A 27,340-nucleotide genomic window follows, 5' to 3' on the forward strand; every position below is an offset into this window, starting at 1 on the left:
AAAGGCTTGAGCCAGAAGATGTAATGAGAGGCTTCTCTCTGCCTCCTATGTCCTCAGAGTTTTCCCTATTGTTTTTTGTTTTGTTTTTAATATTTTGGGGGGAACAGGATTTCACTATGTAGCCTTGGCTGGCCTGGAACTTAACTCTGTAGATCAGGCTGACTTTGAACTCGAAGATCCCCTTGCCTCTGCTCTTGAGTGCGGGGATTAAATGTGTGGATCACCATTCTCAGCCTTTGCCTATCTTTCTGCCTTGCCTCTCCTACTTCCCACTCCTTGTCCCAGCTACTTCTATCCTCCCACAGGGCCAAGACTTTTGCCACTGCACAGCTTTAGTGCCTGCTGCCTGCCCTGTCCTGCCCCTGCCCTCTCCTGCTCCAAGTACTCCCCTTATCAGCTCCTTGCCATTGCTTCTGCTCCTCAAAGGCTTCTACCCCATCCACCTAGTGTAAAGGGCACATCCACATTAGCTCAAGCTGTCGCTGAGTTTAGTTTCTTTGAAGCACTTTGAACTGGCCTCTGATTGATGTGTGTATTTAGTTTCCTTTCTGTAGGCTCCGTAAGAGCAAGGACCCTGTTTGATTTGTTTGTGACTTGGCGGCACCAATTAGGTGCTCAGTACAAACTTGTTGAATGAATGAATGTTGTTGAAAAAAATGAGCCTTTCGGTTCCAAAGTTTATTAATAGTGACCTATTGCTTTTCAACTCCCTCTGGGCCCCAGCTCCCAACACCAATCAGCCACCCCATTCCAGGGCCTCAAGGCAGTTTTAGCACATAGGGAGTAGAATAACATAGATTTGGGTATCATGCTTCCCAACTTTCACTTTCCTCTAGTGCAGTAAAACCATTCTTATGCCGCAAACCTCTCACTGAACCCCTATATCAAATATATACACCAGGAGCTGCTCCTACTGAGGGAAATATCAGGGCTCCTAGCTCAGAAACAGTTCGGTGTTCACCCCTCTCCTTATTTTAGTGACTTCATAGTATAGACAAATAGGCTGGGCCCAGAGAGGGGCCATGATCTTCCCTGAGACACACAATCTCCAGGGTTCTCAGTCCAGTGCTCCTTCCATGGTACCATACTGGATCCCAGAGTCATCCATCCAGGGCAGAAGATGCTCCCAGCAATTGTCTGCCACGGTGAGAGCCTGGCTTCTCCTCTGGTTACCTTCCTCCTCAACTGCTGGCCCTGGGGTCATGTGAGGGGCTGGCTGGAGGGTGGATTGGAAGCGCAGGGGATTTGGGTGGGTAAGCTGGGTGTCTGTGTTGGAAGGCTGGTGGGGCTGGGGGATTGAGGACTGGTGGGCTGGGAAGGACTTTCTGGACACGTGGCAGGTTCTCCTTTCCTCAAGATGAGGTTGTTGAGCTCCTGGAGCAGCTGTTCCTCTAGGGACCCTCGTGCCTGAGGACTGCTTTTTGAAGGGGGTCCTGGAGGAGGCTCAGGTATCCTCTCCTCCTGGACCAACATGCTTGCTTTGGTGAGGGGGGTTTGATCAAAGGACCTCTGGCTGGTAAGGGGTGTGTCTGACTTGGTCGACCACTCCCATGTGGAGGTCATGTCCTTGGTAAGCTCAGGGAAGGCCCCAACCTCCTCATATACTGGCTCTTCATACACAGGCTCCTCCAGCTCATCTTGCTCCTCCACAGACCCCTGAGACGATTTCATTGGCTGGATGGAAATGAACAGCAAAGGGTGGGCACGATGTCAGAGTCACTGTGTTATTAATCCTTGGTCATGTTCTTCCTTGAGTCAGACACTACAAAACACTTGACATATATGAGGTCACAACAACCTGTACCAGTGGGTCATGCTGAAGGGGAGTGAGATGCAGGGGCTAAGCTGCCCTCGATCACATAGTACAGAAATGGTAGTTGACGAGGCTTGAACTCAGATCTGCCTGGCTCCTGAATGCTTTCCCTCAACCCCTTTTCTATTTATAATTAATTTCTCCTTTCTTCATCGTATCCCTCCTCACTGTCCTCTGCACATACGCATGCACTGATGGCCCGCATCAGAACAGACATGGAGCACACCAGGGTTTGGGCAACACGGAACACGTGGAGGGCAGGCAGACACACAGCCAGAGCAAGCACAATACTCACAAAGAACATGGATAAGGTTCTCCGGTTGTGCAGTCGCCGCTGGACCCGGGTAGAGTGGGGATGAAGGGAGGGAGAGACAGAGACAAAGTGAGACCTGGCAACAGGAGGTGCTGGTGGGAAGCGAGGTCACAGAGACTAGGGACAAGAGGGTCGTGGTGAGTGGGTGGGGCATCTGACATACAGGCATACTGTTTCCTCCTGCAATAGGACAAGGGTAAGGACAGGGAACAGAAGCTGAGGACATGCTGGGGCTAGGGTCTCACCAGGGTCTGATTGGCAGAGAGTAGGGTGGCTCCACTGTCATCTCCTCGGATGGGCAGCAAGGGCATAGTGCCAAACTTCTGACGGGCAAGGTCAGAGGAGGAATGACGACGTAAAACCACTGACTGCTGGTCATCATGCTGGGGAGATAGTGAGCTGTTGGCACTAGTGGACCTGGGTGGCACTGGGGGCTGTGGCTGGACCCCAGAGGCACCAGAAGCCCAGCCTTCAGCCTCTTCCTTCTCCTCACCTGGGCTTTAAGGATGCTTGTGGTCCAGTCCCACATCTCCTCCTCATCAGTACAGGACAGACAGCTGTGGGTGAACAGAGTGGAAACTGAAGGAGTCCTAGCATCGAGCATGGAGGAATGGAGAAGATGGTAGAGGAAGAGGACAGAGCGGGGCTAAGGAGAGAGCTCAGTTGGTATAAAGTGCTTGCCTTACAAGCATAGGGATAAGAGCAGATCCTCAACACCTGTGTCAGAAAGGGGGGACACTAGAGAGATGGCTCAGTGGTTAAGAGCACTGGCTGCGGGGTTGGGGATTTAGCTCAGTGGTAGAGCGCTTGCCTAGCAAGCGCAAGGCCCTGGGTTCGGTCCCCAGCTCCGAAAAAAAGAAAAAAAAAAAAAAAAAAAGGTCTTCCAGAGGACCTGGGTTCAACTCCCTTCACCCACATGGTGGCACTCAACCATCTGTAATCCCAGTTTCAGGCAATCTGATGGCTCTATGGGCACCAGGCATACACTGGCACACAGATATAAATTCAGGCAAAATAACCCATACATAGAACTGTTCTTTAATTAAAAAAGAAAAGCTGAAGCTGGCATGGTGGCTAGAGCCTATTACCCCAGTGCTAGGGAGGTGGAGACAGGCAGCTCTCTGAGACTCCCCAGCCAGTCAGCCTTGCCCAAATGGCAAACCCCAGGTCCTAGTGAATGACACCTGAAGTTGACCTCTGACCTCCACATGCATGAGCACACACGCATGCACCCACACACGCATGCACGGTCAGATGGTCAGACGAATGGACAGACAAGGAGCAGGGTAGAGGCAGAGAAGAATCCAGGAGGTACTCACAGGTGCATCTTTTCCAATATCAACGTGAAACCCCATCTGAAAGGCAAAGGGGACCAGTACTTAGGGTAACTAAAAGTCAGAGAGGTGACAGCAGGAAAGCCTTAAGTCAGGACCAGGGAGGAAAACTCACAGTGTTGGAGGCTTTAACTTCTTACGGATTCCCAGGTAGACCTTGGCACCTTCCAGAGACCACTCTCGTTCTGGCTTCGAGCTCTGAAAACATGAGCAGAGGCAGTAAGATGGAGACATACAAGAACACCATGGTTAGGAAAATCACAGGTGCACTGGGTATGTGATCATAGAATAAGAAAAGTCAACGTCAGGAAGCAATGACATTAGTGAGGATTTGGGCTGTGGGGTCAGGGGTTGGTACAGTTATGGCTCTCAATGCCTGATTGTCCATCCAGCATCCCACCCCTCTAGCCCAAGGGCATCACCTTCTTCTCCTTGAGTAGCAGCAGGCATCGGCCACGCACCAAAAAGAACCTCTCCTGGAAACGGCTTCCCAGCAAGCGAGGTGGTTCCTCACGGCACCGTAGCAGCCCCACCCGTGGGCTCTCCCGACGGACTCCTGGACACAGAAAAGCAATGCTGGGTGGGGACTCTCGGGAGAGGGGCCTAGGGGATGCTGGGCTGAGGGAGGAGGCTCACCTGTGAAGAGGCAGCCAGCGTGTGCCATAGAGACTTTTCTCAGAAGCAGAGAGGCTGAGCAGGGCTCTGGGAGCTGGCACCATTGCAAGGCCTGCTCTAGAACCTTTTCTTTGGGGTGTAGTGGCCTCTCTGAAAGGAAATGTTGAGGCAGGTAATAATCACAAAAACTAGCCAAAGCCTGAAGGTCCCATCTCACCTCCCACTAGTTCATTCATTCATTCATACACCTATCTAACCACAGCCCTGAGGCTACACCAGGTACCATGCTGTCCTTCCGATTCAACGGTGAGAAAGATACATAGGCAGGCCTTCTACAGCCTAAAGAAGGAGCCAACAGTAGACAACCAGTTAAGCAAAGCAGCAAAACAGAGGCCAGTAATGACTTAAAGATGGATGTTTTTGAGAGAGAGAGTGAGAGTGAGTGTGTGCCTGTGTGTCTGTGTGTGTGGTGTTTTCCTGGAATCTAGAGTTACAGGCAGTTTGTAAGCCACCCAGTATGGGGACTTTGAACAGATTTCCAGTCCTTTGCAAGCCAGTCCAGTAGGCACTCTCAACCGCTGGGCCATTTCTCTAACCCCCAATAATCACTTTGAGATAAATAATATTTAAGAGACACATGGGGAAACAAAGGCACAAAGAGAAGAGCAGGTTAGCAAGGGAGGTAGGCTAGTTGGGCAAGGCCTGTTAGAAGCTGCATTTGTAGATGAAGCTCATCAATCCATTTGAAAGATTAGGCAGAGCAAGCTGTACCTAAGATGTGGGTGATCTTTTTTATTGACTTTTTTTTATTTGGTTTTGGGATGTTTCTTTGTTTTGAGACAATGTCTCACTGTAGCTCTAGTGGCCTGGAACTCTATGTAAAAAAGACTGTCCTCCAGTTGCCTCTTCCTCCCTACTGTGGAGATTACAGGGGAGCACCACCATAGCTCCAGGTAGGATCTTATAGGGTAAAAAATGTAAGACTAGATGCCAGGACTCAAGAAATTGTTCTTGGAGGATCTAAACAGCAACTACGGCCAGACTGGGGATGTATGCAACTGAGTGATGCATGCTTGCCTTTCATTCTCAAACACCTATGTTCAGTCCTCAGCTTGGTGGAGAGAGGGTACTCTGTGCTCTGGCAAAGAGCCAGGTCAGAAGATGGCTGATGTGAGATGATGTCTGAGAGATAAGCGACAGTCACACAGTCAAGGTTTTGCTGCCCTAGGAACCCATCAGAAGGCTTTAACCATAGCCACGGCATGACCTGGTTTATGCTTGAAGTGTTCATTTGGTTGCTCTTCGAAACTAGATTGGAGAGAGACAAGAAGGGAACCCTGTCCACCAGCTCTCCTCTGTCTAGAACCATGCATTTCAGTGGTTCATGTTGGGAGGCAGAAAGATAATGGTGATTGTGACCAAGATGGGGAAATGACAGAAATGGAGAGGAATGATTGACATGAGGGCTGTCCACATGACTAATTGGTGAGTTGAATATGAAGACCAAGAGCGATGGACATAGGATTCTGGACTTAACAACTGAGTGAACTATGGTACTATTTGCTGAAGAAGAAAAACCAGAAAATAGTCTGGGCTATTGGAGGAGGGGCCTAGGAAGAGAAGAAATGCCAGTCTTATGTACTGAAATGCCTGTGAGAAGAGGAGGTGCCAAGCAGACAACTGGGTATGTAAGTCTAGAGTGCAGGGAACCAGAGATAAACAGTCAGCCAGGCATGCTAGTGTATACCTGTCATCCCAGCCCTTGGGAGAAAGAAGCAGGAGGATTTCCATAAGTTCAAGGCCAGCCTGATCTACATAGTGAGTTTCCAGTCCACTGGAATGAATTTGGATGTCAGTGAGGTATTGAAAGCAAGAAGAATGTAAGAAGAAAAGAAAGGGTCCAGGATTGATTCCTAGCCCTCCTAACACTTCAATTATGGCAAAAGGAAGAAAGGAAGCTCCTTTGAGATAGGGGAAACCTTTGCCAAAGCCAAGAGAAGAGGATTAAGAAAAGGAATTCATCCGCAGTGTGAACACCTTCTTATGTGGGTGAGTGGACTAGTAAAATGTCCGTTACATTTGCTAACAGAGAGGTCACTGATGACCTTGGTCATGTGTCCCCACACACAAATGTGTGACCATACTCACCAAGCTCTCCATGATCAAGAATTTCAAATGTCACCCACAAGTCTGTCCCTGATGCTGCCCCTCGCATCTCCAGCACCTGGTTAGTCAGCTCCTCAGCAGTCAGTGTTGGGGACACCTAGCATACAGACAGCAGGACCCACACCCATTAGTCAGTGTTGGGGACACCTAGCAAAGAGACAGCAGGACCCACACCCATCAGTCAGTGTTAGGGACACCTAGCATACAGACAGCAGGACCCACACCCATTAGTCAGTGTTGGGGACACCTAGCAAAGAGACAGCAGGACCTACACCCATCAGTCAGTGTTGGGGGCACCTAGCATACAGACAGCAGGACCCACACCCATTAGTCAGTGTTGGGGACACCTAGCAGACAGACAGCAGGACCCACACCCAGCCCCAGATCCCTTAACACTGACCTTTAGGGTGACACAATTGTCTGGAAGCTGCTGTTCTATATAAACCTCCATGATGAGGTCTCCCGCCTGGGACAACTGAGAGCGAATAAAGAAGGGCAGTGAAAAAAAAAAAAAAAAAAAAGAAGGGCAGGGAAATTACAAAAATGCCAAGATGCCCCCTGTGTACCTCCCCCTACAAAGATCTCCTTCCAGCCCCCACTACCAGCATGGCTTGGGCCTTGGAAAGAACTCCAAGATGAAGGGAACTGCGTGTTTAGCTACATATGGTGCCACCTCAGACAATGCAATACAACAGCTTAAGAAGAGGCCTGCAGTCAAGACCCCCTGGGTCACTTCTCTACCACTCCCCTACTATAATCTACTATGAATAAAAAATTCAAAGGCCTCCTTTCTTTTTTGGAGAAAAAGTGAGACTATCAACTTTATGGAGTTGTATGGTACTAAAATGAGATCAGAGGGGCCTGGAACATAGGATGTCCTCAGCAGTACTTACTATTGTATTTTGTAAAATACTCTTCCTGCCCCACCCCATATCCCCCAAGGCCTCAGACTGGCCTTGAAATTTGAGGGGTTGGGGATTTAGCTCAGTGGTAGAGCGCTTGCCTAGCAAGCGCAAGGCCCTGGGTTCAGTCCCCAGCTCCGAAAAAAAGAAAAAAGAAAAAAAATTTTGAGACAGGGTCTCATTAAGACCCAGTCTGGGGGTTGGGGATTTAGCTCAGTGGTAGAGCGCTTGCCTAGGAAGCGCAAGGCCCTGGGTTCGGTCCCCAGCTCCGGGGGGGGTGGGGGGGGGTGGGGGGACCCAGTCTGGCCCAGCTTGTTATGTAGCTGAGGATGACCTTAAATTTTTAAAAACTTATTTATTTTTATTTTTTACATACATTGATGTTTTGCCTGCATGTGTTTCTGGAACTGGGGTTATGAACAGTTGTGAGCTGCCCTATGAATGCTGGGAATTGGACCCAGGTCCTCCGGAAGAACAGCCAGTGCTCTTAACCACTGAGCCATCCTTCCAACCCTGACCTTAAACTTTTGATCTTCCTGCTTCTGCCTTCTAAGTGCTGGGATTACAGGCATGTGCAACCATCATGCCAGGTTTTTGTGTGGTTCTGGGGATCCACCTAAGGGCTTCATACATGCTAAGCTTAATACTCAGTAACACTGAGAAAGTGACAACTGAAGAACCCCCCCCCCCATGGTGGAGTGAATGGAACAAGTACAGTACCCAAAACACTTCCTTCCTGGGGATTCCCCTGGCCACCAAAGAGCCAAGGGTCGATGTGCAGGAAGACAGGCCAAAAGGAAGTTTCCTTTAGTGGACAGAAGATGCATTTCCTATGGTGATGTCCCTCCGGCCCCACCCAACAGTCTAACATTAGGGCATGTTACCTGCACGTCCTTCCAGGTGGTGATGAGACTGACCTCCAAGTCAATCTGAGCTGCCTGGTCGGAGTCAATCTGCAAAAGGACCAAAAGTGTTTCAGGGCCAGCTAGGGAAGGAGAGAAAGCAGGGCAGATATCAAGGTCAAAGGGGAACTGGATAAGAGGCCTGGAGGCCTGCAGAGCCAGGAATCAATAACGAGAGGATGTTGGGGTTAAGGTTGTTGGAGAAGGAAGCCCAGGACTCTGGGAGGAAATGACCAATGTAGACATAGGCTAGGGCTTTGGGGATGAGGGTCTGAGTCCACAGGGGTGGGGCAGAGAGGTTGTCTGTCAGGGTCAGGGAAGCCTTACATCGAAGACAGAGATGTAGCCATCGATGAGCTCCTGCAGTACCCGGACCTCATGTTCTCCCCTCCCATCTGTCTGGAACACACTAGGTGCAAACAGTAGGGCCAGGTTTCGCGTGCACATCTGGTTTAGAGCCGCACACTTCTGCACCCTGCAGAGAGGGACACCATAGTCGTGAGTCCAGCTCCTGCTCACCACTTCACCAACACATCCATTAATTTGGAAGACATTTACTGCACCTCTACTGTATGTCAGGTGCTGGGCTAAGTGTGGGGTACATGTCAGTGGATTAGACAGTATTAGCCCAAGGAGCTTTGAATATCTCAGACACAGCTAAGGTGTGGCTGATCATGACTAGAGCTGGCATCCGTAGTTTTTATGTAAAGGATAGGCAATAAATATTTTAGACCCTCAGGCCATATACTTGTAACTTCACAGCTCAGCTGCTGTACTGCAAAAGAAGCCATATAGCAGACATAAATGAATGGGTGTGACTCTGTATTTGGCAATACTCTGTACTATATAACCAATACAGCATAACCTGGCATGCATCCCACATCATAAACCCTTTCTCCTAATAGACAAAGGTGGGTCTGCATCTTAATAATCTTTATTTCTTAGAACCAATTCCTTACTTGTCATAGACTAATAAAAATAAGTTACATTGACTTCTAATCATTTCTGAAGTTTTTAACATGCCATGTGCTATAATAAGAATTTCGCACAGGTTATTTCATTTTACTTTCCTACAACCTATCAGGTAGAAACTTCATTACATCACCTTCCTGTTGAAAGCAGGCAGACCGAGGGGAAAGTCCCCTGGCTAGAAAGGGAAAGCCAGGTTAAAACCCAAGTTTACCTCGTCCCCAAACCCATTCTCTGAACCTTTAGTTGCAACACCCTCATAAAACAGATATTAGTGACATTAAGTTAATCAATGAAGTTGTGGCATTGGTTTGAAGTGATGAGGGATCAGGAAAGGAGGCTAACCTCCCATACTGACCGATACAGATGCCCAATGAGGGTGGCCAGTGTCCGGCGGTTGACTCGAGGCAGGCAGCTAATCACTTCTTTGTACTTCTCCAGGCGCTGATTCTTCTGGGGAAGCTCTAGGGACAGAGGGAGGAGAGTTGGAGAGGAACCAGGAAGAGAGAGTGAATGCGGACAGCAGGGATATTCTGAGACACAAACCCAGGATGGATGTAACTCTTTCTGCCTTCTACCTCCCTGAGAAGGTCAGTTTTTGCCAACCTGACACAAAACTAGAGTCACCAGGGAAGAGAGAACCTGGACTGGGGAATTGTCTCCATCAGATTGGCCTGTGGACACCTCTGTTGAGGCATTTTCTTGATTGAGGATTGATGTAGGAGGGCCAAGTGCACTGTGGATGGCCATTTATGGGCAGATGTAGAAAGAAGACTGAGCGGGCCAAGGGGAGCAAGCCAGTAAGCAGTTCTCCTCCATGGTTCCTGCTTGAGTTTCTGCCCTGGCCTTTCTCAGTCATAGATTGTGATACAGAAATGTTAAGCCAACTACAGCCTTTCCTCTCCAAGTTGCTTTGGGTCTGATGGTCATCATACAATAGAAAGCAAACTAGAACATTCCCCAAGCCAAGTTTCTGGATGATCACCAGGATGGGAAATGTTGGGAAGGGAGCCCCCCAGTTCCACAAGAGAACTTTGTGGATACTGGTGGAGAAAAATGGGGTCCAGGGTAAGTCCTGGAAGTACCTGCAGCTTCTCTCCATCGAGGCAGCAACCTAGCAGAGGTCACGGGGTCATCAAGCTCTCGAAAGAAGCGTTTGAGTGTGTCAGTAACATCTTCTACAAAGTGTTCCCGTGGTCTAAGCTTCACTGACCGGGCATCCCGCCTAAACTCAGCCAAGAGTCGCAGGCTGCGGGCCCGAGCACCTCCTTTCCGATATACACCCTCCAGCCGAAGCCCTGAAAGCAACCAGCAGTCTCTGTTAGGTATCAAGACTGTTAGGACCCTCCCCACGTATGTGGCTGTTAACGGAATCCATGGGTGTTTAAGTTTCTTATATAAAGTGATGTATTTATATATAACCCTACATATATCATCTCTGGATTACTTATAATACCTAATACAATGTAAAAGAATGAGAAAAAAAGGATACTTGGCCAGTACAATATTTTTTCATATTTTCTATCTTTAATTGGCTGAATATACAGATGTAAAAACTGTGGCTGCAGAGGGCCCGGTGTACTTCTGGTGCCTCCACAGTAACTCGTGAGCACACACAGAGTAAAGAAAAAATTCAGTTCTTTCCCCATACACGTGCTCCTAGCTAAGGTCTCAGGTTGAAAGCAAATGCCTTTGGGTGGGGTTTGTTTGTTTTCTGTTTTTGAGGAACTATGAAAGGAAACCAGGGCCTCGAATATCCTAGGAAGATCTTGACCTTGAGTTGAGAGTCAATGAATCAATCATATACCTTACATAAACTGCCTTTTTAGAGGACAAAGCATACCAAACAAGCGTTTTGTTGTGTGTGGTGGTGTTTTTCTCTTTGTTTGGTTTTTTTTTTTTTTCTTTTAGATTGGTTGATAAAAAATCCTGTGCCTAGAAGTTCAGGGGACTCTAATCCTGTCTCTCCCTCGGGAGAGACACTGAGACTCTGTATTCAGCAATTAAGTGTTTGCAGTGGCTTTATAGACCATAACTCCTGCAAATAACCAGAGCTGATGATGTTTATTTTCTTAATACCCATCTTCCCAGTAGTCTGTGAGCCTCGGGATCTTCCTTGTTCACCGCCACCTCCTGACAGCCACATTCTAGCACCTGAACCAGTATCTATCAAACAAGTGTGGCAATGCAGACCTTGGAGGGGAAGCTATGTCCATCTCAGGGCCTTCTCTTAGGGTCTCAGACTGAATTCCTCAAATAAACACTAGGGAAGCTAAAAAAGGATCCAGAGACTGGTGATTGAGATGTCACTGAATGAGGTCACTGCCAAGGCGGGGAGAATGTGGTTAAGCCACTGACTATCCATCTCCCGTGACTGATAAAATATAGCTCTTCATAGGGTCATAAAGGTGTCTTTTTTTTCTCTCCGATATTGAGGATAAAACCCAGGACTTCTTACATGCCTGGTAAAAACCTGACCCATAATCAATACCTTGCAGGGGGTGGCGGGGAGTGAGACAGGGTTTCTCTTTGTAGCTCTGACTGTCCTGGAACTCTTCTCTTTAAACCAGGCTGTGTCTACCTCCCTGGTGCTGGTGTTAAAGGCATGTGCCACCACCACCTGGCCCTTTTTGTATTTTCTATTTTGAGATAAGGTCTCACCAGGTTACTTATGCTGGCCTTGAACTGAGACTCCTTTTGCCTCAAATGACCAGAATGGTGATTTCAGGCCTGTATCAGCAGGCCTCGTTGTTTTGCTTTGCTTTTGTTTGGTATCTCAGTTGGTTTGGGGCTAAGAATTGAACCCAGGACCTGTAACCTCCTTGGTTTTCTATGAGTTTTCTTTTTCAATATCCAGCCTCCTAAAAAGAATTCATAGGGAATGTAGATTCGTTGGGCCAGGCTCTGTGAGGAATTCAGTAGGCGGCTGGCAGTCACTGACCCTTTAGTCTTAGATACTTTCTCCCATACAATTATTCTATTCAGACCTTCAGGGGTCTTGCCTCATAGGTGCCTCCTCCCAGTTCACCACATGGTTGGATCCTCACATATCTTGTGTTCCTCTCACCCTCTATGCCTGTGTCACTTCTGAGCAGGGACAGCCTACCAGACCCTGTACTCCTTGTTTCAGAGACCCCATTTCATTGTCACACTAGACTGAAAAGTGAAGATTATTGGTTTCATTTTATAGATGAAGGAACTAAGGCTCAGAGAGTTACATCGTCAGCTGGTATCAGTTTTCAGGTAACACACACACACACACATACACACACATACACACACACACACACACACACACACACACACACACACACACACATACACACACACACAGAGGCTTCTCCAACCCCTCCCACTCTGGGTCAGCCTGTGTCCACTCACCGTGCTGCGTGACAAAACTAATGCAAGCATCCACTATAATAGGGATATCTCCCCGGCTCATCTGCTGCTCCTGCAGGCCCGTTCCACCCCCTCCAGCAGCACCTCCAATGGCCGTGTTCCACGCTGCAAAATCTAGCCTGCCTTCCCCCTGCAAATACAGGGTCCTGAGACCCAAGAAGCCTGAGTTAAGAGCCAGCTCAGAGATCAGACGGAAGCCGAGAAGTACATAGAGGTGAGTTACCAGAGTTACCAGCAGGGGGCAGCAACACCAAGCCCAGATAGTTTCCTAACTGAGGAAGCAATTTTGAGGAAACAAGCCAACAAGCCGTGAAGGGTGAGAGGAAGCAAGCCGTGAAGGGGTGAGAGGAAGCTGGGTTCAAAGAGTCACAGGTGTAGAATATTACCTTCCTGTCTCTACAAGGACCAAATGCTCCTTTTTGTCTGGAGTGTCGGCTGCAGAGACCACGCCTGTAGAAGAATCCTTGAACATTATCATCAACATCATCACAGTGAAGAGTCTTAGGCAGTTAAGGTGTATAGGTGCCCATTAGCGAACACTTATATCCGTGCTACATAGGATTGCTCGGAAGCTAAATAAGTGCCTTATACTGTTTGCTATAAGATGGCAAAGCTGAGTTAAAACCCAGGTCTCTTCTTCCCAGAGTCCCACGGTACCGTTCTAGCATGTTCCTCTTTTAGAAGACAGCAGTCCTTCCTCCTAGTCCCCGACCAGCAAATAACATTTTTTTGAGTATGTAAAGTTGTCTCCTGCCAGGTTCTGTGATAAACGTTTTTGTGTATTTCTTTATTTGAACCCCACTCCAGCCCTTGGAGAAAGGTCTTACTATGATTGTCCGTTTTAAGATAAGGACAAAGGCTTGGAAGCCTGGAATAGCTCCTCCAGTGACACACAGCTAGGAACTGATAGAAACATTGTCTAAATCTAGGTAGTTTCACTTTATAACTTGTATCTGAACAATTACATTCTACTCTTTCCCGTGAGACACCCCCACCCCAAAAAAAAGTCCAGTCTCGCCTTTGCCCACCCTTTAGCCCTGTCCACACCCCTGCTCACTGATCTCCTGTAGACGCCGTAAATGCACCATGTCCTCGGGAGCAGGGGGTCCAGGGCCGGGCGCTGGGCACAGGAAGAGATGATCACCACGAAGGAGGCCGAACCCTGACAGCCAGAGACCAGGGGCCAGGCCTGCGTGGGAGGGGGACCGTAGCCACAGGCGACCCATCCGCAGCAGCCCGGGGCCCAATAGCTGGTGACAGCTGAGCGGGGAAAACCACTGTGGAAGCAGAGGGCAGACCGGGGTGGGAAGGGAAGGTGGGGAAAAGACAAGGGGTCGGGGAGCAAATGAGAATGAGAAACCACGAAAGGAGAGCAGAGGAAAGGGGGAGGAACTGTGCTGGGGAGACACGGGGTGGGGGCCGAGGGCGGGACCCCGGGGAGACCTGGGAGAGGCCCAGGAGAGACCCAGGGAGAGGAACAAAAGGCACGAAGAAATTCAAACAGGAGACCCTTGCGTGGCTGCCCTGCTCCCTAAGCAAGATGGGAGAGAAAGAGGAAGTAGCCAGCATGTAATACTGAGGAATCACCATGGTTGGGCAACCCTCCCCGCAGGACACTATGGAAAAAGGGATGTTTTGGAGTCCCACTAAAGCTGCATGGATTTAAAAGAAACAAACTAGGGGTTCTATTATTTTTTGGTTTTGTTTTTTAAGAGTTCGGACCTGTTACCAACACCTTCACTAAAAACAATTTAAAAAATTAACTGCTAGAAAACAAAGATGAACAAAGGTGGGAGCTGGAGAGATGGCTCAGTGTTCTACGTTACTCTTGCAGAGGACAGAGGTTCAAATCCCAGCACCCACAAGGTGACCCATGACCATCCTCAACTCCAGTTCCAGGGATCTAATGGCCTATTCTGACCTCTGTGGACACTGTGCATGTACAGTGTATATACATATGTACATACATAATACATACATGCATGCATGTCAAACATTCATATATCTAAAGTAAAATAGATAAATGTAAAAACTATTCTAAAAGACATTCAAGCCCTTAACTTGTTAAATTAGGCTTGGCAAATTAAATCATTCTGCCAAACTGCTATGAAAGATTCAAAATGCTTCCTCTTGAGTTCTGTACATATCCTATCATGAATTGAAACAAATAATCATGAGACCGAAGTACAGTGAGAGGAGTGTTGCCTGCAGCAGAGATGAGCACGGGGAAGCCATAGCCTCTGGGCATGAGAAGTCGCTAGTGATATTCGGGGTAGCAGCTTATCTAGGCAGCCATAGGGTTAAGGAGGCGAAGCAGGCTGCATACAACTTCTGAGAAGTTGTCAGGAGGGAAGGAAGGCACACTGGGGTGAAAAGTTGAAGGTGAACAGGAACTTAGGGAAGAGCTGTTTTAGGGTGGGAGAGATTGTCGTCATCAGCAGCATTGCCACCGCCATTATTTCACCGCCCACAGACAGAGGCTTACTGTGTGTGGGCTTTGGATGTCACCTAATCCTCATCCCCAGGGGTGAGTCTTCACACCCACTCTGCAGACTCGGAAGAGCTCCCCGGGCTAAGTTGTAGGACTCAGATCTCAGGATGTCTGGCTCTGAGCCTAAACTTTTTACTTCCAGGAAAGGAGTAAGATTCAGAGATTGACTCGCCGAAGTATGGAGAAGGTACAGTATATGAATGTGGCTATGGCTGGCCATGGTGGCACGTGCCTGATATCCCAGTGCTCCAGAGGCAGAAGCAGGAGGATTGCTTAAAGCCTGAGGCCAGGCTCGTATACATAGCAAGTTGCATGTCAGCTAGGGCTACCTAGCAAGACCCTGTTTCATTAAAGAACAACACCAACAAAGGAGTTTTGCCTGTTGGAGTTAAGAGCACTGACTTCTCCAGAGGACCCAGGTTCGAATCCCAGCATTCACATGGCAGCTCACAGTTGTCTGTAACTCTAGCTCCAGGGTCTCTGACACCATCACACTGACAAATGTGCAAGCAAAACACCAATGCACATAAAATAAAAATAAATTTAAAAATCTTGAAAAAAAACTACCTCCAAAGGTTGTCGTGAGAACTAAACGAGTTATTGAGTGGGCCTTTCTTAAAACACAGGCTTGGCACAGAATAAGTCATCGCCAACTCTGCCTGGGAGTGAACTATGCTGGGAGGAGATAGAGGTGGATACCATGAGCTGCTGGAAGGCCTTGCCTTCTCACCTTGCCTACTGCGCTGATCCAGGCCTCTAGACTGTCTGCTCCATCAGTGGCAAAATGCTGAATTCTTCCCCCAGTGAGGATGAGTTCAAAGGAAAAGGGGAACCTGCAGAGAAGACCAGGTCAGAAGGACAGCGGGGGACAATAAAGGGGCTACCAAGGGGAACACTAGCAAGATCAGGGGTGGAGAAGAAGAGTGTCACCTGTCAAGGTCACCTGAATCAGCAGGTGGGGGACTTATGCCCAAACATACAACATCCTGGGGCTGGAGAAGGCTGAGGGGTTCAGAGCTGCTCTCTGAGGCAAACATTTCCAGAGCAGCTCCCAGCACACACCACAGGCGGGGAGGAGCTAAGTGGAAGAGAGATGGAGTAGCTGTCATTCTCCCCATTGTCACTTCATGTCAAGCCTTCTTCTATGGTTGATACTACAGAACCTTCCCAGTAACTCTACCAAGTGGGTTTGTATTGAGTGCTGCTCTGCAGATGGGAAAACTGAGGCTTAGCCTCTGGGCAGCATGAGGAAGGAGCAGAGAGGATACTTGACCCAGACTTTCGGACGTCAGAGAAGAATCTCTTCAACTGTCATCCAGGGCTGCGACCTGATCTTGTCCCTCTCTCATCCCCAGCATCCCAGCCCACTGCAGGGCACTTTGCTATGCCAACTCTGTCCTCCTGTCTCTCTGTCCTCCTGTCTCTCTGCAGCACATTCAACACCTAACCTACTCTCTGCCCCGTCCCCTCCCATCTTGGGGCTCCTGCTCACCGTCCCGGCCCCTGCGAAGGGGTGGGGCTCCAGCCTTGTTGCTGATGGGACCACAGTACAGGAAACCTCTGTAAGTGGCAGGCACCACCACCTCATTGTATACTCCAGGGGAAGAGTCTGCGAGGGGAAGAAGTGATCAGGTGAGGACTGTGTATGGATGGCGTGACTCCCTATGGAAAATGCATCCAATAGAACCAGACCATGGGGTCTAACTCCACCCACAGCAGGGAATACATCCCAATGGGGGTGAGCCCCTGACCACTCCGACTGGAAAAGGGACATAAAGATGCCACTAGCCCACTGATTGCCTACTTTTTCACCCACCAGTCACCCAAACAGCCAGGCAGCTCTAGTTGGACACTTCAGAGCATGGCCATCTTTTAAATGTCTTGGCCTATCTGGCCTGACAAATGGAAGCCAACGTCATTAAACCAACCATTCATTTGAGCATAAGAATGTCCCCAGGAAGATGAAACCAGTCCTGCAGGTTGATGCTGTCAGAATGGTAAGGTACTAACACCTGGGCACATCCTGACTATTATGGGCAGTGACCTCAGGCCTTCATCTGTCACCCTTTGACCTCAGGAAGTCTGAGGGGTTGGGAAACTGACAAGCCTGACATTGCAATACATGTGGCAATGGGGAAAGTGGTGCCCTCTTGAAAGAAATGAGTCACAAGTAGAAGCTGAGATCTCCTAGGGAGAGAAAAGAGTTACTTAGGAAGATGACCTGAAGGGAGAAGGCTAAGCAAGCTGCCATTGAGGGCTGAAGGAGACAAGGGTTCCTCTCCCTCAGAGGCTTCAACACAGAGGAGCTGGGTCATGTTCTTTAGCAGGTTGGGTCCCACCATAGCTGCACACAGTGCCTGTAGAAAAGGAAGGATCTCCGTCAGCCTCATACACAGTCCAAGAGCTCCTCAAGGAACAGCCTTTAACACCAAATGCAGTCTTTATTACCTATGTCTAGGCATTCCAATACAGACTTCATCCCTGCCCCCCCATGACACCAACCTGTCTGTCCTACCTGTAGAAGCTGGCTGTGATCTGGATGCCGAGGGTGGGGCTTCCGGTAGAGACCCAACTTATACTTTCGGGAGATGAACTCTCCTCGAGGGCCAGGGGCTGCATCTGGATGTAGCCCTTCACCTGGGGGGAGTGCCCCTGCCCAGAAGCAATTGGCACGATCATTTCCCAGGACAATGAACAACTACAGGAAGGTAAGAGGCAAAAGATGAGTGACCAGAACCCAAGGGTCTCCAAATGGCCTAGTCCCCAAGCTGGACCCAGAGTCTACTTTTGGATGCTCCCTGTCCATTCCTCCCCCTCCTCTTTCCTCAGATTCCTCACCTGCACTATCTCATTAGTCCAGACGCTAGTGTCCAGCTTCAGGCTCTGCACCTTGGAGATCCCAGAGCCCAGGGCCCGGTGCTGACCTGTTAGAACATGAAAGCCATGTGGCAGAGAACTCCGAGTCCTGCCCCAAGTCCCCCAGCTCCATTATTCTCATCCCCACTTGTGCTCGAGGCCCACCTCTCACCTGCACACTGCTTGCAGATGACTACCCCCAGGTTGACAGCAGCCCAATCTGGCCGGGAGGCCCTGCAGTCTGCGCAATGCCGGTTTGCCGGGTTTGACCAGACCTTCTCAGCCACCTCGTAGTCAGACAGGGTCTCGGTTACTGCTTCTTGTAGAGCGACTGCCCAGCTCTGTCGAGCCCCCCCAGACTCGGCTGTGAAGCTGAGGGGTGGACAGCCAGTCCATGGGCATGGACCTCCCTCCACATCCTAACCTAATGGCCATTCCTACAGAGCTACTAGAAGTCACTTCTGAGCTGATTTTTTTAAATTGTTATCGGGGTCTCATCTATTTCAGGCTGGCCTCAAACTTGTTACATGTTTGAAGATCACTTTCAACTTCTGATCCTCTGGCTCCAAGTGCTGGGATTAGAAACATACACTGCTATGCCTCATTTATGCAGTGCAGGGGATCAAACTCAGGGTTTTGTACATGCAACTCTGGCTACATCCCCTTCCTCTCCTGACGTCTTGACCTTGCTCACTGAATCTCACCACCTTATCATTTATCCCCATTGATATTCATTGGAGGAGGCCTCCAGCCTGCAGCACCTTTGTGATCTCCCTTGAAAAGACCCTACCCTTGCTTTCCACCAGTCTAGGCCCCACCTGAAGCAGCGATGGGGTGTGAGCAGATCAAAGCTTCGACTCTTGGTCTCCCGGACACTGCAGCCTTGCAGTTCAATGAAGCAGATCCCAATGCCCAGTGAGAAGGCCTAGCAGAGTCAAGGGCACACAACATGGTAAGATTGCAGAGTGAACTAGCCAAGCTCATCCCAGCCCCTGCCCAGCCCTCTTTACCTGCTCACTCTTGTACAGTGCCAGCTCTCCAGGGATCAAGGCAGCAAACACCTTGGCCTTGTGTCCACGCAACTCTAACATGCCCGTGCGGAGGGGTCGTGGTGGGTGAGGGGGTCGGGGGTGGCCCAGGAGGCGCTGCTCCTTCAGGCAGGATTGCAGTGTAGAGCACCATATGTCACGCTGAGCTGGTGTGGAGGAGAGGTCAGCCGAGTGCATGCTAACCTAACCTCCCCTCTTACCCTAACCCAGTGGGCCCTGACCCTCACCCTCACTCTCTGTGCGGAACACAAATACTCTCTGGCCGGTAATGACCTGGAATTTGTTGTCCTTGCTGCTTCGGGTCATCTCGATGGCAGTCAGAGGGATCACACCTTTGGGGAAGGGGTCCTGGAAAGAAAACCCAGTGACCCATGGGGACAGGGACTGAGCTACATGTACTGAACTTTCATGCGATCAGCATTCAATCCACATGGTTACAGCTGCTGAGTCAGCTACCTCAGATGCTGACATCTGGCAGCTATGGCCGCCCTTCTACGATGGGCTTATCTCTCAGGCCTATCTTTCTCTCTCTAGTATCCATGTAGCAGCTCCAGTCCCCTACCTTGTCACTGCCAAAGTACATCAGACTCCTTCCGTTGAACTGCACGAAACGTCTCTGGAACACATAGTTTCTGTAGAAGGAAGACGCTGAGATCAGTTGAGTGTTTGAGAAAATGTGCTGTAGGCAATTGATCACAAGGCCTAGAACCAGTTCCCTACCTCTCCTCCCTTTTCCCTTCCCTACTCTTCCCTAACTCTCCCAGCAGCCCTACCCCTGAGGCGAGAGCTTGTCCAGCCAGCCGCTGAGCAGAGGCACTGGACGATCTGCTGTGGAGGAGAAACTGGCGTAGGGCGAAATGAGGTCATCACTGGTCTCTGCATCCTGGGTGGGTAGCGAAAGAATGGAGTCCCCAGGTAGCTCGAGGCTGGCATAACCAGCATCCTCCCGTGTCTCCTGATCCTGTCTGCTGAGCGTTATGGGTGCAAGAGGAAGGAACACAGGTCAAACCAAGCGCCCTCCACCCCTGCCCATAACACCTAAAGCATGTGTGGCAGGTGCGAGGTTTGCTTTGTAAATAAGTGGGATAGAGAAGCTGGCAACCCAAGAGGGTTGCCATGAAGCTTCCTCCTGAGTGTGCTTGAGTTTTTCTGGTTAAAGGTCAGTCTCTTTCCTCTGGAAGAGGGAAAGATGGGCAAGTGCTTTCCTGCCATGGCTGCTCGGAACTCATCAACATATATTACTGTTGTTGCTCTCCAAAATGTCCCTGGCTTTCTCTCCCTGAATTAGTTCCCCTCAGTTCTTACCGGTGTGAAGCAAATTGCCCAACTGGTCACCTGGTCAATTTTGTCCTCCCTCCCACAGTCCATTCTCTCAAAGCCAGCAGTGCTCATTGGAAAATGCAAATGAGGTTACTGCGTTCCTCTACAGGAAACCCCTCCATAATGCTCTATTCACAGTTAGGAGAAACTCAGATTGCTATGCATGGGGCTGCAAGTTACAGCCAGGTTCCTGTAGTTTTAAAAGTTCCCAGGTTATGGTACAACTCAGGTTGAGAATCACTATTCTACCTTGTTTGTTTCTTATTGCACTGAGAAATTGAAGCAATCAGACAAGAACCCCACAGACTCACAGCGCCAGATCAATCCGGTTTCACACACATATTCTGCCTACCTCCTGTGATTGTAATAAACACCTGTCTAAAGCCAGACTCTCCTCCGTGCACTGGATCCCACAACCTCACCTATGCAGGAGACATCACTGTGGATTCTCTCACCTTCCCCTCCATACCCTTCTCCACCAAGTTGTTCTTACACACTTACGGACACATACAACATTCCACAGAACAACTGCTTCACCTCCACTTCTACCATTAACTGTCCAAACTATTCCAAAGCTTGATTCTGTTCCTTCCGATACTTTCTACTCTTAAAAAAAAAAACAAAAAAACAAAAAAAAACAAAAAACAAAAAACAGGCTTTCTTTGTGTAGCCTTGGCTATCCTAGAATTCACTCTGTAGACCAGGCTGGCCTCAAACTCACAGAGATCCACCTGTCTCTGCCTCCTGAGTGCTAGGATTAAAGGTGCCAGGCTTCTCTCCCTTTTCATTTGTTTGTTTTGTTTTGGGTTGGGTTTTTTTGTTGTTTTTGTTTTGTTTTGTTCCTTTGTTTTTTGTGAGACACAGTTTCTCTTAGTAATCCTGGCTGTCCTAGAGCTTTGCTCTGTAGACTGGGCTGGCCTCGACTCACAGAGATCTGCTTGTCTTGCCTCCTGAGTGTTACACCCCCTGCCTTCTATTTTTTTTTCTTGAATGCACCAATCAGACTCTCTTCCCTTCCACTCCTAGTCAGAGTCCCCTGTGACCCTCCATGATCCCAGAGGTCAGTTCTGTCCCAGCTTACTAAGAAGCAGCAGACTGCTCAACAACAGGACAAGGTTGGACTCTCCCTCCTCCTGTGCCCTCGGCTTCAATGACATCATCTTCTCCTAGCTCTCCGTCTCCTTCTCTGGCTATTTTGGTTTTGTCTATTTAACGATTCTTCCTCTTCCCCAAACCTCTGGATGTAGGAAAGCACAGAGGCTCTGGACTGGGTCCTTTTCTCTCTGGGTCCTCTAAATACTAACAGTTTCCATACTGAAATCTCTGGCTCAGATAGCCCACCCAAACAATAGGCAGATGTGGTCAGCAGTCGTACTTATTGCCTCTTAGATGTACTAAACATCTCCAATTTCATATCTGAAGCAGAGTTCCCGGCCAATCTCCTCCCTCCTGTTTGATGCACAGCCTCCCTGGCTCACATCACAACTTCATGAACTCTTAGGTGCTCAGAATCATGATCCCGTAGAAATCAACAAGGACTCTGTATATAATTTAGCAACTTTTAAAAAAAAAACAAATATTGAAGTTGGAGTGATGGCTCAGTCATCTCTATTTCTGTCATTCCAAATCTTTACTCTAGATTTGGTCAAGAGCACTAGCTGCTCTTGTAGAGGACCCCCCAGCACCCAGTTTCAGGGGATCCAACACCCTCTTCCAGCCACTGTGAGCACCAGACATGCAAGTGCTGCACAAATGTTCATGCAGCCAAAACATTCACTGCACACAAAATAATTTTTATGTTTTTAAAAATAATTAATTTTAGTAGTCCATATTTTATATAAGCCGATAGATCCAAAACATAATATTTTAGTATGTAATTAGTGTAAAAACCACTGAAATAGAGGCTGGCTCAGTGGATAAAGTACTGGCGACATGAACGGAACAGCATGAGTTTAGATCCCCACCACACATGAAAAGCCAGGCACCATGCAGGATGGCTGTAGGCCAGCACTGAGAAGCAAAGGTGGTTTGATCCCCAGGGCTCGATCACTGCCCAGTGTAGCCAAACTACACTGCTACACTCCAGGTTGCTAACTCCAGGTTCAGTGAGAGATCCATCTCAAAAAAAAAAAAAAAAAAAAAAAAAAAAGATGGAAAATAACAAAGAAAGTCAACTGATGTCCTGATGTCATCCTCTGGCCTCCACACATGCATGCACGCGCAAGTGTTCCTGTGCACAAACATATGCTCACATATACATACATCCCACATGCACAAAAAAAAAATGACTAAGATAGCTCTTTCTGTATATGCTGTGTTTCTCTAGCATTATGTTTTTGGCAGTGAGCTCTGGTAGATGTTCTACATTTCCAGCATGTCTCAGGGCAGAACAGCATGTTTCACACGCTCAGTGGTCACGTGTAATGGTTAGTGGTTACCATTGGGACAGAAGAGGCCCATGCCGAAGCCCTCAAAGTTAGTGTGGCTGCTATTTTCCTCTCAGACAGCAGTAGAACATGACTCTGCACGCTCAAACTGCTGTCACTTCTCACCAACTCCTTCTCCTAGGTCACTGCAGCAGCCCCTCCACCTGCTCCACCATTCTTTGCTCCCACAGCCTTCTCAGTACAACTCTCCAGCAGCTTCCCACATCACTAAGTGTAACAGTGACCATGACCTTCCCTGCAGGTCCTACCCACGGGCCTCTTTACCTCTGCCATCAGCCACCAGACCTGGTCACACCCCTCCCTTCCCACTGCACTCCATCTCCCAAGGCTGCATTCTCAACCTCCCCTCTGCCAAGGATACACTGTCTCTAGAACTCTCCAAAGCCAATTCTTTAGTTCAGGCCCTTCAACTTTTTGCCCAAATGTTATCCTCAATGCCCTTCCTCACTCTTCCTCCTTTCCCCTCCCTCTCCCTTCCCTTCCCCTCTTCCTCTCTCTCCATTGTATACCATGTGTCTGTCTCTCTGCCTGTGCACTCTCACGCAACCCAGAAAATAATGTCGGATGTCTTCTTCGGTTGTTCTTTATTTGGAGTTCATCGATTCACTTAGAATGACTGGCCATAGAGTTCTAGGACTCGGCCTGCTCACCCTTCTGGCCCTGAGGTTATATGTGCATACTGCTGCCTGGCTTCTGTATGGTAGTCCTGGGGACCCGAACTCAAGTCCTCATGCTTTACCCATTGAGCTGTCTCCCCAGCCCTGTTTGTATGTGTTATTGTTTTTAATGGTCTAATAACTTACTGAAAAGTTGCAGAACTTTATAATTCCCCCACCCCACCCCTGCTCTGGAAACCTGTTCAACTACATTTTGTAAAAAGTAACTATTGCTGGGTAGTAGCACAGACCTTTAGTCCCTGCACTTGGGAGGCAGAGGCTGGCTCTCTGAATTCAAGGCCAGCCTGGTCTACAGAGCGAGTTCCAGGACAGCCAGGGCAACAGAGAAACCCTGTCTTGAAAAATACCAACTTTGAGCATGTAACAGTGCTCCCTGTTTGCTGAAAGGGAAGATGTACGTCTGAATTTTAATTATATGTCTATTTGCTTGTGTGCTTCTCTTGTGGTCTGTCCCACCTGTTTATTCACAAGCTGCCTGGGAGCAAAAATCAACAGGGGGGACAGTTATATATATGTCCTGCACCTTGAGTGCCTACCAGTCACTGAGGGAATGAATGCTCAATGTGCATTTGATGAATAACTACAAACATAGCCATCATGGCTAACCCAACTGCTCCTTAAGCTTCCTTCGTCTTTCCACCACTGTCTTTCCAAGGACTTACCTGTGTTCAGCCCTTTCCTGACAGACACCTCTGCCATCTCTTCTGTCAGGGACTCCTGGGACCCCCACAGGCTGGACACCATAGTACAGGCAACCAGGATCCATAATGTGCACTGTCAGGGTGAGAAGAGGGGTATTGAAAAGAAAGAAGGGTTACGCAGAAGTGTCTGAGATGCAGGTGGTCACGATCCCTCACCAGCAACCCATTTACCTGTGCCTGTCGTAGGCCTGAAGGCAGGGGTTGGGACAGTTGCCTGGGAACTGTCTGGAGTCCTGAAAGGAAATTCTATTGGTTATTAAGAGGGGACATCTCTCATGCCCTGTTGATCTCTTCCCCTCCTCAGGATCAGATCCCCAGATAGAAAACCAACTCACAGGTCCTGAGCTGCCTGGGCCCGACCTCTTAAGTCCAGGCCAAAGTAGATGGCATTGGGCATCATCTCCATGGTATTCAGGGCTGAAGGCTGTTCAGAGGAAGACGGAAGGACAGGAGGGGACCTCTGTGTACACTCTGAGTTCCTGGATACTTCTGGATTCCAGAAGATTGGGTTCAGTCCAGGCTTCTGGGCATTGGCAGGGTTGCTGAGCCCAAACACCGTTCTGGGCTTAGGCACAGGCTTGGAGGGTTGGGCATCAGGGGCTGGGCTGGGAGTTGGCTCCATGGTACTATCCAGTTGAGAATCCAGGAAACCTTCAGCAGAGCCTGACTGCAACAGGCGCAAGATGCGTTTCCGGTGTCCAGTAGCACTGATGCCCAAATGCCTCAGCTCCTCATGGCCCAGACGTTGGGCTGCACCAGCTGTAGCTAGGCCATGCCGTCGGAAAGTGTCTGCATACTGCTCCAGATGCACCGCAGCCAACCACACAGCGATGTCCAGGTCCTGAGGGGCAGCCATGGGCTTTCAGGCCATTGCTGGGGGGAGGTTCAGGGTGAAGGGAGGGCTCAGGCTGAGATTCCCCACTCCCTACCACAAAGTCTGAGGCCTGGAACAGGGGCACCAGCCTCTAAATTTCTTTCAAAGGAGAATGCCCAAAGACTGTGATCTGGGGACAGAACCATGCCAGAACATAAAAACGGACTCTCTCCTGACAGGAACTGAGGAAACAGAGGTCCATGCTCACAGCAAGCTATGCTAGTGTTGGTCCCCAAGTGCCTGCCTCTCAGCTCTGGCCCTGCTTTCTGTGCACTCAGCTGGGTGAGCATAGAACAAGATGTTGGAATGCTACAGGGCAGGGCAGGGTGAGGAGGTAGAGAAATGGGCCATGGAGGTGACCAGATCCAGCTGCACAGTAATACAGGAGGGGGCAGGCCAGAGAGGGAGGAGAAATAGACTCCACTCACTCTGGTTTCCAGAGCAGAGGTTCAGGGTGGACATCCTAATCCTGGTCATTCCCAGTCCCTCCTCCCCTTCCACCTATTGTCTATCCTCAGACTTCCTTCCTGTCCCTCTAGGCTGGCCACCCCCACATCCTGCCTGCTGTGGTTAGGCTGCCCAGAGGGCCCCAACTAGTCCCAATGTGGGGTCCTGGACTGGGCAGAGGCCACTTAGGAAAGAGGGATGAGTGGAGAATCTGGCCATACAATGAGTACCTGAAGGGAAGAAACAGTCGAAAGTGTTCTTTATTCCCTACCCACATATATGCCTGCACACACGTGTGCACACATGTGCACACAACACACACACCCAGACTCAGATGTGTGAAGACATACACATAAACACACACTCAGCTGTGCGAAGATACACATATGCGTACACACAGAGACACACAAACTCGAACTCTGCATTGTGAACACACACATACACATGCATACACACACACACACACACACACACACACACACACACACACACACACACATATACACATTATTCAAACCTTCCTTTTCTGAGCCTGCCTTTTCCCTACCCTTGTTTGTGATTCGGTCTCCATAGCCGTTGGGCCAGCCTACCTCTAATCCTGCTCCATACCCTCCGGCCATCTCAGATTCGGCTCTACCAGAGTTTTCAGCTCTGTCCGGTCCTTGTCCCTACCTCTACCTGCACCTTTCTAAATTCACTTTTGCCCCACCTCCACCCTGTATTCACTCTGTGTTATGAAATTTGTCAGGTCCCATACTTCTAACCAAGTCTTAAGTTCTAACAGTGGCGCTGACCCTCCCCTCCCCTCCCCTCCCCTCCCCTCTCCTCCCCTCCCCTCCCCTCTCCTCCCCTCCCCTCCCCTCCCCTCTCCTCCCCTCCCCTCCCCTCCCCTCTTCTCCCCTCTGTTGTTGAGCTCTATTCCCAACTGTTCCCATTCCTGTTGCTCTCCTATTGATTGTGTCCATACCCAATCCCGGCTGGGATGTTAAGCCTCTGGGCCCTGAGTTAGATTCCACTTTCTTGGCGGCTCAGCCTGGGCTCACTGCTTGCAGGATAGAGGTGGCCGGTGCGGGGGCCCGGACCAAGCAGGGCATTGGGCTTGGGGGAGGGCAAGAAGGGAGGAGGCAGAGGCCCAGCACTAAAGAGGGGCAGGTTTGCGGCAAGGAGGAAGGAGAGGAAGGGTAGGAGACGACACTGAGGGGCCCAGGGAGCCCACGGAGCCCACGGAGGTCCCGGAGGAGGTGATAGAGTGGAGTCTGAGAAACTGGGCCCGAGGGCTCGGGATCCTCACCTCGCTGTGGCCTCCTTCAGCTTCAGGGTGCCGGCTGTGCAATCCGAGGCTAGGGGGTCCGGCCGTGTCAGCACCGCCTCCCCGCAGCCCTCCCCCACCCCCCACAGCCCGGCTCCGCCCCGACGGCTGGATGGCTCGCTGCTCCTTGTGCAAGTGCCCGCCTTCAGGTGGTTTGGGCCCCTTACCCAACCGCCTTTGCTTATCCGGAGCCTAGACTCAGCTTTCTTCCAGAAAAAAAAAAAAAAAAAAAAAAAAAGGTTGGGACTCAGAACCGTCTGGGAAAGGGACAAAGATGGAGGGTCAGGTCAGAGGTAGGGGTAGAGAGTAGAAACGGAGGAAGAAAGGGAGTTGCTGAGGACCTTTGCACCGGGTTCTGCCAAGGGGAAGAAGGTGTAGGGCCTGAAGCCTTCTGAGCTCCTCTCCCGCGACCGCTGGACTCAAGTATCCAGTTAAATGGGAGATGAGAACAGAATGGGTAAAGCTGAAGACTCCTCTGTGCTGAGGCCCCTCCCCTCTGTGCTGAAGCCTCTGTGCTGAAGCCCGCTGGAGAAGGCTCACCAGCTTCTGTTGCCCCAAGTTCCCAGCCTAGGATTCTTTTCTTGAGTTTTCCAAATTGAGTCTGCCTTTCTCACGGTGACCAAACATGCTTGGACCCTTTCATGCTTGGGAAAAACCTTTGTTTTCGACTTTCCCACCTTACACGTGCTGGAGCAGGGTGGGCCGTGGGACGGTGCTTCTCTCCCCTCCCTGTGGCATTTGCAAGAGTTCCAGCAC

General features: G+C 49.6%; 1 protein-coding gene across 8 annotated transcripts; it reads right to left on the reverse strand.

Moving 5' to 3' along the window:
- Positions 1 to 663: 663 nt before the first annotated feature.
- On the reverse strand, positions 664 to 27,340 carry Arap3 (ArfGAP with RhoGAP domain, ankyrin repeat and PH domain 3). 8 transcript variants are annotated; one of them, XM_039097402.2, is made up of 34 exons: positions 26,926 to 27,335; positions 26,567 to 26,790; positions 24,290 to 24,827; positions 24,126 to 24,187; positions 23,916 to 24,027; positions 19,583 to 19,777; positions 19,372 to 19,441; positions 19,037 to 19,157; positions 18,771 to 18,955; positions 18,579 to 18,685; positions 17,933 to 18,132; positions 17,743 to 17,828; positions 17,420 to 17,602; positions 17,126 to 17,261; positions 16,397 to 16,513; positions 15,835 to 15,982; positions 15,635 to 15,737; positions 13,471 to 13,690; positions 12,800 to 12,863; positions 12,396 to 12,559; positions 10,100 to 10,312; positions 9,373 to 9,478; positions 8,373 to 8,520; positions 8,028 to 8,096; positions 6,642 to 6,716; positions 6,224 to 6,338; positions 4,097 to 4,225; positions 3,883 to 4,016; positions 3,576 to 3,658; positions 3,446 to 3,481; positions 2,620 to 2,683; positions 2,372 to 2,509; positions 2,109 to 2,147; positions 664 to 1,674 (listed from the first exon to the last, which is right to left on the reverse strand). In XM_039097402.2, the coding sequence occupies exons 3-34, from the start codon at positions 24,808 to 24,810 to the stop codon at positions 1,201 to 1,203; spliced, it is 4,617 nt and encodes a 1,538-aa protein (XP_038953330.1). In that variant the 5' UTR covers positions 24,811 to 24,827; positions 26,567 to 26,790; positions 26,926 to 27,335; the 3' UTR covers positions 664 to 1,200. The 8 variants fall into 8 exon arrangements, with proteins under 8 accessions (XP_038953330.1, XP_038953332.1, NP_001414205.1 ...); XM_039097404.2 differs by having other exon boundaries at positions 19,583 to 19,774; positions 26,567 to 27,334; NM_001427276.1 differs by lacking the exon at positions 26,926 to 27,335 and having other exon boundaries at positions 19,583 to 19,774; positions 24,290 to 24,795; positions 26,567 to 26,626.

Source organism: Rattus norvegicus, chromosome 18 (assembly GCF_036323735.1).
Source record: "Rattus norvegicus strain BN/NHsdMcwi chromosome 18, GRCr8, whole genome shotgun sequence".
In the NCBI taxonomy this organism is placed as follows: Eukaryota; Metazoa; Chordata; class Mammalia; order Rodentia; family Muridae; genus Rattus; species Rattus norvegicus.

What these genes read in the sequence shown, in the direction of transcription:
- Arap3 (XM_039097402.2), bottom strand. Translation starts at nt 24,810, where the DNA reads ATGGCTGCCCCTCAGGACCTGGACATCGCTGTGTGGTTGGCTGCGGTG. An exon ending in CATCTGCAAGCAGTGTGCAG is followed by an intron (nt 17,829 to 17,932) that starts GTGAGAGGTGGG and finishes ATGTTCTAACAG; the next exon opens with GTCAGCACCGGGCCCTGGGC. An exon ending in CGCTGGCTGCCTCTTCACAG is followed by an intron (nt 4,017 to 4,096) that starts GTGAGCCTCCTC and finishes TTCTGTGTCCAG; the next exon opens with GAGTCCGTCGGGAGAGCCCA.